Source organism: Lethenteron reissneri, chromosome 22 (assembly GCF_015708825.2).
Source record: "Lethenteron reissneri isolate LAM-NWPU_2019-01 chromosome 22, ASM1570882v1, whole genome shotgun sequence".
Taxonomy (NCBI): Eukaryota; Metazoa; Chordata; class Hyperoartia; order Petromyzontiformes; family Petromyzontidae; genus Lethenteron; species Lethenteron reissneri.
Genome location: NC_083800.1, coordinates 926,203 through 939,660, shown reverse-complemented (window position 1 = coordinate 939,660; position 13,458 = coordinate 926,203). Strand labels below are relative to the sequence as shown.

Below are 13,458 nucleotides of genomic sequence, written 5' to 3'. Positions count from 1 at the left end.
CAGTGTAAGTGGTCGTGCTGGCAGACACGCACCGTGGGGGCTGTGTCGTTTGGTGTTTGGCCCGCGAAGTGAGAGTCTGAGTGCGTGTGTGTGTGTGTATGTGTGGGGAGCGGTGGTGTAGTGGTTAGGACACTGAAAAACAAACCCGACGACCCGAGGTCGACTCAGCCTTAATTGAGTACCTCGTGTGGGGTGTAAACATCAGCATTGGGGAAACAAAGGCGGCCACGGCGTGGTCCTAGCTACCACCCCCTCGTGCCAGGTTCTGGAGGTGCTGCTCGCTAGCCGCACTTTCCCCAACAGTCTGCTAGAGGCTCCACGGGGGATGTTTCGTTCGTTCTCTGTCGGTGCTGCAGGTGCAATGTGAAGCCCTGTGCCGGCCTCACCGCCACTGGTGGGAGTTGGAGCGTGCATGTTTTCTGTGTGCTTGCGTGCGTGTGTGTGTGTACGTCGTGTTTTTGACGCTTGTCTTTGTTATTGATGCCGTGTGTGATGTGTTGGGGTGTTTTTGGAGCTTGCTCGTGCGTGCTTGTACGTGACGTGTTTTTATTTCTATTTGGAGTATTTTCAGCTCGCGGTCTTGATAGTTGCGGTTATGGTTAGGAGTGGATTTTGTCGAACTCTGAGAACTTAAGAGGCCAAGATGAGTGTGGGTGAGTGAGCGTGTGTGTGGTGGTGTAGCAGTTAGCGCGCTGCGCTATGAACCTGGTGACCCGGGTTCGATTTCTGCTCACGGCCAGCACCGGTGATGATTATCTGAACCGGTCCTGGGCCTCCCCTAGGTCGACTCAGCCTCAAATGAGTACCCGGTGCGGTGTGTAAACATCGTCACTGGGGATACGAAGGCGGCCGGGCGTGGTGCTGGCCACCCACCGCCTCGTGTGCCGTGCCGGCCTTCATAGGTGCTCGCTAACAGCACTTGCCCCAACAATCTGTTAAGGCTGCACGGGGGATGTTTTTGATGGGTGATATGTTGGGTGAGATGGTGTGTGCGAGCGAGGTGATGAGTTGAGTGAGTGAGTTGATTTTGTCTAACCAGGTGGAAGCTCTTAGAGACCAGGATAGTCTCATTTCCAAAAGTCACCTGGCTCCTCCACCACAGTGACAGAAGCCAACTCGAGCGTGTAACTGACCACCGAGAAGCAGATCAATCCCTGTGTGTGTTGCGTGTGTGTGCGGTGTGTGTGCGTTGCGTGTGCTGTGTGTGTGTGTTGTGTGTGGTTGTGTTGTGTGTGGTTGTGTGTGTGTGGTTGTGTGTGTGTGTTGCGTGTGTGTGTTGCGTGGTGTGTGTTGTGGTTTGTGCGGTGTGTGTGTATGTTGTGTGTGGTGCGTGTGTTGTGTGTATTGTGTGTGCGTTGCGCGCATATGGAAGAAAGCTGCGAAACGTCTGTGCAGCCCATTGGCTTGTAATCACCAACACGCCGTTTTGGCATCGGCACATCCACACAACATCACGGGTGCACGCCGGTTCAAAGCAAGAACATCTGCTGGACTATAAAGTGACGGAACAGCGATTTCAGGCCCATGTTCTTGACACCAGGACCTACCGTGGAGCTCATCTGCCCACCGACCATTGGCTTGACATTTATAAGATACGAATAACATATAGTTCGAGAGGCTTTTAATGACTGTACAGGAGGAATTTCCATCTGGTACAGATACAACGGGAGGCTGATTGATGCCCGGTTGCGGTAGAGGGATGGCTCCCTACTGGTCAAACATTTATGTTCATGATCTGGTAATTGCTGCTCATGCTGAGAAGGAATTGGAGAAGCTGCTGCTGAATCTGGAGTGTGCTTCTGAGCGGTGGGGGCTTCACCATTGGCCCCCCAAAAACAAAGCACCTGCCTGGGTATTTCATGTCATCAGATGCTCCCTTCCCTCCACTCCCCATGAGTGATGGGGCAGTTGTGTTTAAGTGTACGTACCGGGCTGTGTGCTTATGACCAGCTCCGGTTTGGCAGTGGAAGTCTCACTCCAAATCAGTTGAGTAGCATCTTTTCATCGGCTGCGTAATGCTGTTTGGAATCTACCTGGTCTTTTGCTCCATACAAAGCTCTAGGTCGTCTTGGCTACAGTCATGCCCTCCCTGCTCGATGCTTCCAAAACGTGGAGCCCTCTAAAGTAACCTCTGCATCACTGAAACATTTGCGCAGGGCTTGCCTACGAGCCATCCTGGGTTTAACCAGACTGGATTGTGTGAGAAGCTAACAGATGGCTCATCAGTGAGCTCTTCTGGCAGGTGAAGCTACTTTTTGCGGGGTCATGTATCCTACATGCCCAGCCACAATATGCCCCAAGCAACTTCTGTTTGGTTGGATAGAGGGGGCTAAATGGGTGTGGCACAGGTTATTGAAGACACGGGCTGATGTGGTACAGGAGGATGTGGCGCTGAGTGGCCTTACCGATTACTGGTACCAGCAGTGTCAAGATCAACCTCTGGAGGAGGTTAGTGAAGGATGCTGCTGAACGGTTGGAGGGAGTCGCCCTCCAAAAACAGCGGAGAGCAGAGGAGCGATGCTCACAACAACGAGCGGGGCGGCGGGTGGCTAAAGCACAGCAAGTCAACACAGTGGGGAGAACAGGTGGTGCATCTACTCGTCATCTCCGTCAGCCCATGGTCACCTGGGTGTGTCCCGTGACCTGTCGGTGAGCCCTTCCACACGTGTCCTTCGGAGTGCACCTCGCCTGGCACAAGTGCCGTGGTGACGTCACAGCCACTTGGCGGGAAACAGCGGTTGTTTTTGTTGTTGGCAATGCGTTAAGTTTGTGGTGGGTGTATGTCGTCCTTGTTGTGTGTGTTTTAATGTTGTAGTTTGTTTTGTTTGTATGCCATTAGTGTTGCCCGTGGGAGGCGCAGCAGCAGCAGCATCACGTGATTCCTGCAGGGCTTGTCTGTGGCAGGGGGCAGTCTGGGTAGAGCCAGCTGCTGCAATGAGAAGTATTGGGATTCTAGGTGAAGTCTGCGGGATTTTGCGCCGGGGGAAATGGGGATTTCCGCAATGACTTCTTCTGGGGCGTGGTGCGTGTGTGCCTACGGGGTGATTCGCGCTCAGACCTGGTAAATATCGCAAATCCACGCCGGCGTCGGTGGTTGTGCGATGTGCCGGTAATACTGCAGAAGATGATATTTTAACGGGTTTACGGTCGTGGGCTTGGTTTGGCTGTAATGGTTTGGGATGGCACTGTGCTCTGTGATGGGCTCTGTGCAGGGATTATGGGGTTGGGCAGGGGGGTGTGTGGGGGGGGGTGCACATGACTGGGCCCCTCTGCCTTTGTGAGATAACGGTATTGGTGTTGGTTAACTGCGTGTAGGAGCTGTGTGTGTGGCTGTAATTGCTTGTGTGTGTGTAGCTGTGATTGTGTGCGTGCGTAGTAGGGGAAGCGGTAGTGTGTAGTGGTTAGCGCGCTGTGCTACAGACCCGATGACCCGAGTTCTATTCCTGCTCGTGGCCAACACCGGTAGCAAATATCTGAACCGGTCCTGGGCCTGTCCTAGGTCGACTCGGCCTCAAATGAGTACCTGGTGCGATGTGTAAACATCGCCAATGGGGAGACAAAGGTGGTTGGGCCACCAATCCACCTGTCCGCCTTTACGGCCTTTATAGGTACTCACTAACAGCACTTGTGCCTGCAGTCTCTTCAGGCTACACGGGGGATCTTTGTCTTGTGTGCGTCGTAAGCCGTGTCCGTGATTGTGTGGATGCGTGTAAGTACACGTGTCGTGTGTGTGTGTAAGTACACGTGTTTGCGAATGTGTGTGCGAGCGTGGTGGTGTTTTTGTGTGTGGTGTGCACCTTTGTGTGTAATGGTTAGTGAACGCGCTGTGAACCCAGTGACCCGAATTTGATTCCTGCTTACAGCAAATCACAGTGACGAATATCTGAACCGGTCCTGGCCCCCCCCCCCTCCCCCCGAGGTGTACTCGGCCTTAAATGAGTACCTGGTGTTGATGTGTAGACATCAGCGTTGGGAGACAAAGGCAGCCGGGCATGGTGCTGGCCACAACTGCCCCCCTTGTGTACCATGCCGGCTTTCACAAAGTGCCCGCAAACAGCACTTGTCCCAACGGCTATACGGGGGAGCTTTGTCTCTGTACAAGCGAGCATCGAATCAGTCCACACACCACGGTGAGACTGTCTGTGGTGCCCGCCTGTGCCCACGCGCCTGTACGCTCGGGGGGGGGGCTGCACCGGAGAGATGGATCAGACGGCGCTGCCACTGCTGCTGCTGCTGCTGCACCGCTCGGGTTTCCAGGCCTGCGTTCCGCTCATTCCAGTAGCGCGGACCCTGCTCTCGCCTGCTTTTAATTTCTACTGCGGAATTTCAGATATTTTTTTTCTCTCTTTTACATTTTTTTTCTTATTTCCAATTGTAGCTGTTTGAGGTCATAGAAGAATGTAAGGGGTTGCATTCCGCTCCGTGGTACGGAGCCCCGCAAACATCCACACGTGTGCCGCGGGTCACATGACCACGCACCGCAGTAAACACGGCCGCCGCCCCCCTCCGCCCTCCTCGCCCCTCCCCTCTCCACCCCCCTCTTTCTCTCCCCTCCCTCCTCCTCCATTCATCGCTCACCCCTCCACGACCCCCAGAATCGATTTCGCAGACAGCAGCTACCTGCTTTGGTAGCCGTCGCAGCAGTGGTGTCTCGTGCGTGCATCTGTGTGGTGATAGCCGGTGGTGATGTCTAGCACCGCTGCTACAAATCCTCGTTCAAGTCCCACACACGGCCAACATAGATGGCGAATGTCTGAACTGGTCCTGGACCTGTCCCCCGAGGTTCGACTCGGACTTAAATGAGTACCTAGAGCGTTGTTTTGTTTTCTGCACTGGGGAGACAAAGGCAGCCGGGCGGAGTGCTGGCTACCCACCCACCCCCTCGTGCCGGCCCCCATAGGTTCCACTCGCCAACAGTACTTGCCCCAACAGCCTGTGCTGGTTACATGGGGAATCTTTGTTTGCGTTACGTGACATACAGATAATTCTTAATTTGTACCTGCACTCTATGTACGTCTCGTGTGACACGTACACACACACACGTGAACCTTCGAGTCACTCTTGCCTACAATCAGTGTGGTGGTGGTGTGGTTAAAGAGAGGCTACATGGGAGCTCTTTGTCTTTGTGTGTGCGCGGCGCAGGAGTCCAAGAAGGGGGAGGCCAAGCCGGTAGCCACGCCGGGTTCCAAGACCCCCAAGACCCCCAAGTCACCCAAGTCCCCTAAAGGCCCCATCTCCCTGGAGGAAGTGAAGACCAAACTGAAGGAGCAGATAGAAAAGGTCAGGGGTTGCGCCGGGGTCGCCCACGGCACAGTTCGGGGTCGGAGGGGGCGCGTCTGGATCGAGGTTGGGGGGCCGGGGGGGTGAGGGGGCTCCTCGCTAGAGGTGGTGGTGGGGGGGGGGGGCTACCCCTGTAAGTGTCTTCCCCTGTCCCCGGATTTGACGGTGTGGTTTCGTGTCGTGCAGAACATGGGCATGCCCAAGACGGAGGAGAAGTTTGGGAACTTTTTGAAGAGCTCCTTCAAGGTGGAGGACACCAAGGTGAGGGGGCCGCACTGCCGCTCAGCGGCATCGCATCTCGACACACGTGAAAGGCACCCCCGGTGGCAGCTGTCCCTGTGCAGCACAAGGCGTTTCTCGGCACGTGGCCTGTAATTCAGCATTGATCTGGTACCAGCAGGGAGCGATGATTGCTGCCGTGTGTGCGATCCCATTTCGGCAACATTTTGCAAATCTGGACCGCGACGCCGACAAGCGACGGCCTACTGTGGCATCCAACGTGAATGAGGCCCCACCCAGTGTTAACCAGGGTGGCCTGCCGGCATGCAACTGCAAACCTCCGCAGCAAGCGGCTGATGCACCACTGCTGGGCTATGTCACGGCCCCATACACCTATCATGCACCTATCATGCACCTATCATACGCTGTATACCTGTAATCTCACGTGTCATCATTCACAACCGTTCTCGCACACAGACACCTGTGATCACAACACAACACAAATTATCTTACCCACATATCATCACACACCTGCCACACACCTGACATTCCACACACCTGTCTTTGCACATGCATGCCTCTCATCACAAGCACGGGCAGTACCACCTATGCAGTCGGTCACAACCGCACACCCCTACACGCACGCCCACCTACAGTCCCTCCATGGAACCCACGCTCATTTCTATTGTGACTTTTATCCAGGAGAGCCTTGCCGAGTCTCAAGACTCTCCTTCAGGAGGATCCTGCCAGGTTTTTGCAGTAGAGGGCGATGTCGCTGCTGTTTGCGATCCCGATTCACCGATTATCAGGGAATATTTTAGCATTGAAGTGGTTTGACCAATCCCGGTTACGCAGTGTGGGTTTATGTTCGCTATGGAGGGAAATGGGGATCCCATTGTAGGGAACCCACGCAGAACAGGGGGAGAACACGCACACTCCACGCAGTACGGGGGAGAACACGCAAACTCCACGCAGTCTATAACGAGAACACGCAAACTCCACGCAGCGCGGGGAGAACACGCAAACTCCACGCAGTCTAAAGCGAGAACACGCAAATTCCACGCAGTATAAAGCGAGAACACGCAAACTCTACGCACCACGGGAGAGAACACGCAAACTCCATGCAGTATAAAGCGAGAACACGCAAACTCCACGCAGTACGGGGGAGAACACGCAAACTCCACGCAGCACGGGGAGAACACACAAACTCCACGCAGTCTAAAGTGAGAACATGCAAACTCCACGCAGTACGGGGGAGAACACGCAAACTCCACACAGCACGGGGAGAACACGCAAACTCCACGCAGCACGGGGAGAACACGCAAACTCCACGCAGCACGGGGAGAACACGCAAACTCCACGCAGTCTAAAGTGAGAACATGCAAACTCCACGCAGTCTAGATCGAGAACACGCAAACTCCACGCAGCACGGGGAGAACACGCAAACTCCACGCAGTCTAAAGTGAGAACACGCAAACTCCACGCAGTCTAAAGTGAGAACACGCAAACTCCACGCAGTATAAAGCGAGAACACGCAAACTCCACGCAGTATAAAGCGAGAACACGCAAACTCCACGCAGTCTAAAGCGAGAACACGCAAACTCCACGCAGCACGGGGGTCGGCCGAGTTGGGGATTGAATCCAGGCCGTAATGGCCGTGAGGCGCGCGACCGTCGGCCCTGCCGCGTCCCTCGTGCCCACGGCCACGCCGCCCAGAGACGGCGTCCTGTCTCCTCAGGGGGCGGGGGGGGCGCTGAACCTGGCGAGCAGCTCCAGGTGGGGGCGCCTGCGTGGGGACGCGGTGGCCCCCCCCCCCCCCCCCCGGGCTGCAGGCAGGGGGGGGGCACCACGCAGGAGATGCCTCGTGCAGAGCCTCTTGAGCCTCCGTGAGGCTTTCCTTAATAAAGGGCCGAATTATTATTGTTATAATCTTGAGCGCAGAAGTGGGCAATAATTGAGCTGTGCAGCAGTGGGTAACCGTTAAACCGTGCAGCAGTGGACCAACGCTTGCAGCAGGAGGCGACTGTCTGCTTGTGAGGCAGCGAGCATTGTCAGCGCTTGCAGCAGGAGGATTCTTCTTTTTGCTGCAGTGGGGTGGAGGGTAAGGGGGGGGAGGTCAGGGTGGTGCGGCGGTCACCCCCCCTCCCCTGTGATGTCACATGCGGTGATGTCACATCCCCGTGACGTCGCGGGGCGGTGACGTCGCCTCCCCTGGCGCAAGTCCGCCCTTTCCCGAAGCCGTGCTCACTGGCTCACTCACACGCCCCCCCCCGCATGTGTGTCGTCGCTGTCGCATCCCCGCCCGGAGATTCCATTGTGAGGAGCATGGGAAATCCTGTGCGCGCGCGTGTATGTGACAGTGTGTGCGTGCGTGCGTGCTTATGTGAGCACGTGTGTGTGTGTGTGCGCGCGCGCCAGAGCATGTGTTTGTGCACGTATGAGCGTGCGAGTGGGAAAGTGTGAGCGGGCGTGAGAGGGCGAGCGTTGTGGGTGTGTCTGCGTGCACGCGTTCGTTTGCGTGTGGGAGAGAGCGTCTGCATGAATGGATGTTTGTGAATGGAGATACACGAGTGTGAGTGCCCGTGTACGCACGCATGCCTTTGCACGTGGGTCATTGTGTTAATGTGTGCGTGAAGGGTTGTGTGTTTAGAGGGTGTGTATGAATGAGTGTCATCGTTGTGCATGTGCGTGCGTATGAAAGGATGTGCGCATGCCTGTGGAGTTGTAGCACTGCGCTACGAACCTAGCGACCGGAGTTCAATTCCCACCCACGGCCAACATCGCCGACGAATATTTGAATCGGTCTTGGGGCCTTCACGAGGTCGACTCGGCCTAAACGTAGTACCTGGTGCAGTGTGCAAACATCAGCGGTGGAGAGACAAAGGCAGCAGGGCATGCTTATGGCCACCACCCCCCTCCCCCTTGTGTGTGCCATTGCGACCTTCGGAGGTGCTCACAAACAGCTCTTGCCCCAAAAGTCTGCGAGGGGTTTGCGGGCGGGAGGGACTCTTTCACTTTGATTACAGAGAAGCCCAGTGTCTCGCAGATTCCCTCTTGCACAGACGCACTCTCTCTCGCCCCTGTCTCACAGACCGTTGGGGCAAGTGCTCTTTGCGGGCGCCTACGAAGTCCGACGAGGCACACGAGGGAGTGCGTGGCTAGCACCGCACCCGGCTGCCTTTGTCTTCCCACTGCCGATATTTATATACCGCACCAGGGGTGCTCATTTGAGGCTTGCCTTGGGGCGGCGGTCCCAGAACCGGTTCAGATATACGTCACGATAATCGATCACGAGCGCTAAGCGAACTCTGCTCACCGGGTTCACGGCGCAAAGCGCTCACCGCTTGGTCTAGCGCGTACACATTGGTGGTCGTCAGCATTGCCCTGCCACGCCTCACCTGTGCCACCCCCCACCCCCCGCCCAGGTCATGAAGGAGCTGTGGAGTTGGAGCTTGACGCAGACAAAGTCTTGAGGAGCTCCCGACACCCAACCCCCGGGGGGGGGGCTTCATCACAGTCCGTCCAACTGGGCCCTGTCCCCTGCCGTCCCCCCACCTGCCAGCTCATCATCCCCCCCCCCCCCCCCCTTTTAATCGCGGAGACGGCGTTAGGCATGACATTGTTTTGTGTGTGTATGTTCAGGTTTATTTGGCGCGGTTTTAACATCACACGTTTTATTACTTTTTTACTGACGCACGAAGGGCGGCAACATTAAGTGAAGTCTGCAGAGGCCCCAAACGATCCGTTAAGTGAAGCTGCGAGAACAGCGGAGGGAGGGAGGCGGTCCGAGTTGATGCCTGGTTGCTGTCTCTTTGGGGGGGGGGGGGGGTGATCTTGAGATCGTTTTGCCGACCCCAAGGAGGAGCTTCCTGCCCTAGGACAGTGTTTCTCAACCGGGGGTACGCGAGGTGATTTATAAATGTGTGAAGTTGCATACATCAGTCATGGGTGAATAATGTGTATGTATCTGCCAATATAAAATAACGAGAAAGGTTAAATCCATATGGTAACCTCGAGTGATATATCAGACATTTCTAAACTCGTTGATCGTACGCAAGGTGCAGGGTCAACGCGACCCAATCGTGTCGCGCGCACAGAGCGTCTCTTAAAGTTGCTTTCATTCGCTTTCAGTTAGCCTGTGAGGATACCTCACAAAATGGACAAGCGGTTAAAATATTGACGTTCATTAATTCGTACCTTTATTTCTCAGAACCATGTTGGGTCAGGCAAGAGATGCGGGTGGGGGGGTACAGTAGTAGCCAAACTAAGGTTGAGAACCACTGCCCTGGCAAGTTCCTGGAGGTCCCCTCGAGGTCCCTGGAGGTCCCCTCGAGGTTCCTGGAGGGTCCCCGCTGTGCCCCCTGATTGTGGTGCACCTCGTGCTTGTGGCGCCTAATGAGTTTGGCGCGGTGCGTGGCCTTTGTTACTTGTGGACAATAAAAGTGTGTTGGATACCATCCCCAGCGCGTTCTGATTTCTCTAGCACGCGTTGCATCCAACCTGCTGCAGTTTGTTTTCTTTTCCCGCGGCCCCGTGACGCCGCCGTGTTTGTGTGCGTGTGTGGGCAGCGGTGGGCCCAGTGGTCAGCGCACCGCGCTACCGACCCGGCCACCCGAGTTCTGTTTCCGCTCACGGAAAGACGTTGGTGACGAAATATCTGAACCGGCCCTTGGCCTCCCCGGGGCCGACTCGGCCTCATCGGCAGTGGGGAGCGACGAAGGCTGCGGCTGTGCGTGGTGTCCCCTCTCTCGCCACGTGCCGCTGACGGCCTTCATCCGTGCTGCTCGCGACCGGCGCTTGCCACAACAGGGCGGGGGGCGACTGCCGCTCGCCCTGCCACCTCGATGCGGCGTTAATCGGGCGTTGATTTGAGGCTGCCCAGAGTGGTGGGATAAAGCGATGGGGTGTGGGGGGGGGGGCTGCCCACCACAGGCTGACTTACACGAGTCCACCCCCCCCCCCTCCCGGCATCTGGCCACGGGCCCCCAGGAGCCTCCTGGGCATGGCTCCGTGCGTGTCCACTCGGTTACGACGAGAATGGTTCAACACGAACCGGTTAAACTGGTAACAAACGTCAGGAAACCGGTAAACGATCCCAGTAGAATCTTAAGTCGTGAATGAATGCAACCGATTTAAGAAATGTGCCTCCCCCTCCCCATTGTTTCCACTGCCGCGCCCGGAGATGGGAGCTGGGATCGAACCGGGCGACCCTCCGGTTTGCGGGTCGCGAGCGCGCTGTGTGGCGGTGGCTTCCCTTCGCTTCTCGATTTAAACAAAAAGTGTCGCTCCCTCGCATTGTTGAGCGCTGTCGGCGTGTGCGGCAAACCGATATTAACCCATTTTATGCGGTTACCGGTTACGCAAAAACCGGTTTTAATCACCCCCGACTCGCGATCGAGTGATGCAGGGAACAGCAACGCCTGCAGTGTGGACAAAGACAAAGACGCCCCGTGTAGCCCTTCAGAGCGTTGGGCCAAGTGGCGTTGGGCAGCACGTGCTAACCACCGACGCGGCACCCAAGCGTGTCGGTGGCCATAACCACGCCCGGCCGGCTTTGTCTCTTCCATGCTGATGTGTATACACAAACACACCGGGTCCTCATTTGAGGCTGAGTCGACTTGAAGGAAGCCCAGGACCTGGACCGGTTCTGATATTTCGTCACTTGGCCGTGAGCGGGAATCGGCTTCCCCGGGGCTCGGAGCGCTGTGCACTAACCGCTGCGCCACTGCTTCCCGCACACAAAGACAAAGATCCCCCGTACAGCCTAAACAGACTTTTGGGGCAAGTGCTGTTAGCGAGCACAGATGAAGGCCGTCACGGCACACGAGGGGGTGGATGGCCAACACCACCACCCGCCTTTGTCTTCCCATTGGCGATATTTGCACACGGCACCCGGCACACGCACGTGTACACACTTGCACACCGGCACGCGCACAGCCGTGTTTTGCCAATCCACTGCTGGATGAGGGGCTCCCCTACGTCGGGGAGAGGTCACGGTAGTTATTTGACCATACTTCACCACGCTGGTCAGTAGGGGATGGTTAAAGCCGGGGTGACTTAAAGACACGGAAGCATAGAAGTGCAGTACATTAGTGGATTGCCATTGGCACGCAGCAGCTTTGCTACAACACCAAGCACTTGAGCAGGCTCAGACCCTGCTGAGCTTCCGAGATGGGCCCCGTTCCGGGTCATTCGATCATCGGCAGGGGCCGAGAGTTCAGCCAATCACGTGATCACGCAGAGTTCCAGACATCCACTAGAGCTGCATCAGAATTACTGTCAGCAGAAAACTCGGCGTCATCGCCATCACCACGATTGACAGGTGCGTACTCAGAAACATCATCATGAGCAGCAGGCAGCTGCTTCGAAATCAGAATCGGATCGTCAGTGACATTGTTGTATCTTTATATTCACGTAATCAGTATCACGATTTCGTCACGACCATGATTAAGACTCACGTGTCCATCATCATCATCACGAATCGGATCTCATCGATTCTGAATCTTCGCAGCATCCGACATTCATCAGGATCGCATCAAATGAGAATTGCATCACCGCTACCGTGAAAACCACCAACATTCATAATCACATCACTACCACCATCATCACCACCATCATCACCACCATCATCATCACCATCATCATCACCATCGTCACCACCATCATCATCACCATCATCACCACCATCATCGTCACCACCATCATCACCATCATCACCACCATCACCAACATCATCACCACCATCATCACCATCATCACCATCATCATCACCATCATCACCACCATCATCATCACCACCATCACCATCATCATCACCATCATCACCACCATCATCACCACCATCCACCATCACCACCATCATCACCACCATCACCACCATCATCACCACCATCATCACCATCATCACCATCATCATCACCATCGTCACCACCATCATCACCATCGTCACCACCATCATCACCACCATCACCACCACCATCACCACCATCATCACCACCATCACCACCATCATCACCACCATCATCACACCACCATCATCATCACTACCATCATCATCACCATCACCACCACATTACCACATCACCATCATCATCACCATCATCACACCATCATCATCACCACCATCACCATCATAATCACCACCATCACCATCATAATCACCACCACCACCATCACCACCATCATCACCACCATCACCACCATCATCACCATCACAACCATCACCATCATCACCACCATCATCATCACCATCATCACCATCATCACCACCATCATCATCACCATCATCACCACCATCACCACCATCACCACCATCATCATCACCATCATCATCACCATTATCATCACCACCGTCATCATCATCATCATCACAACCATCACCATCATCACCACCATCATCACCATCATCACCACCATCCACCATCACCACCATCATCATCACCATCATCATCACCATCATCATCATCATCATCACCACCATCACCACCATCATCATCACCATCATCACCACCATCATCATCATCATCATCACCACCATCACCACTATCATCATCATCACCACCATCATCATCATCACCACCATCACCACCATCATCCATCACCACCATCACAATCATCATCACCATCATCATACCATCATCATCACCACCATCATCACCCACCATCTCATCATCACCACCATCACCACCATCATCACCATCACCACCATCATCATCATCACCACCATCACCACCACCATCATCACCATCACCACCATCATCATCATCACCACCATCATCATCACCATCATCATCATCACCACCATCATCATCATCACCACCATCATCATCACCACCATCACCACCATCATCACCATCACCACCATCATCATCATCACCACCATCACCACCACCACCATCACCACCATCACCACCATCATCATCATCATCACCACCATCACCACCACCACCTTCATTCAGG

The 13,458-nt window shown here is 55.2% G+C and overlaps 1 protein-coding gene across 3 annotated transcripts in view; it reads left to right on the top strand.

Moving 5' to 3' along the window:
- LOC133345471 (nucleophosmin-like) overlaps positions 1-9,956 on the top strand; it is a 28,156-nt gene extending 18,200 nt beyond the window's left edge. For 2 of the 3 annotated variants that reach the window (XM_061556227.1, XM_061556225.1), the window contains exons 9-12: positions 5,143-5,280; positions 5,467-5,541; positions 8,925-9,052; positions 9,083-9,956. In XM_061556227.1, the coding sequence (XP_061412211.1) occupies positions 5,143-5,280; positions 5,467-5,541; positions 8,925-8,972 (261 nt within the window). In that variant the 3' untranslated portion in view covers positions 8,973-9,052; positions 9,083-9,956. The remainder of the gene's footprint in view (positions 1-5,142; positions 5,281-5,466; positions 5,542-8,924; positions 9,053-9,082) is intronic. The other variant, XM_061556226.1, reaches the window with a different exon arrangement.
- Positions 9,957-13,458: the final 3,502 nt, after the last annotated feature.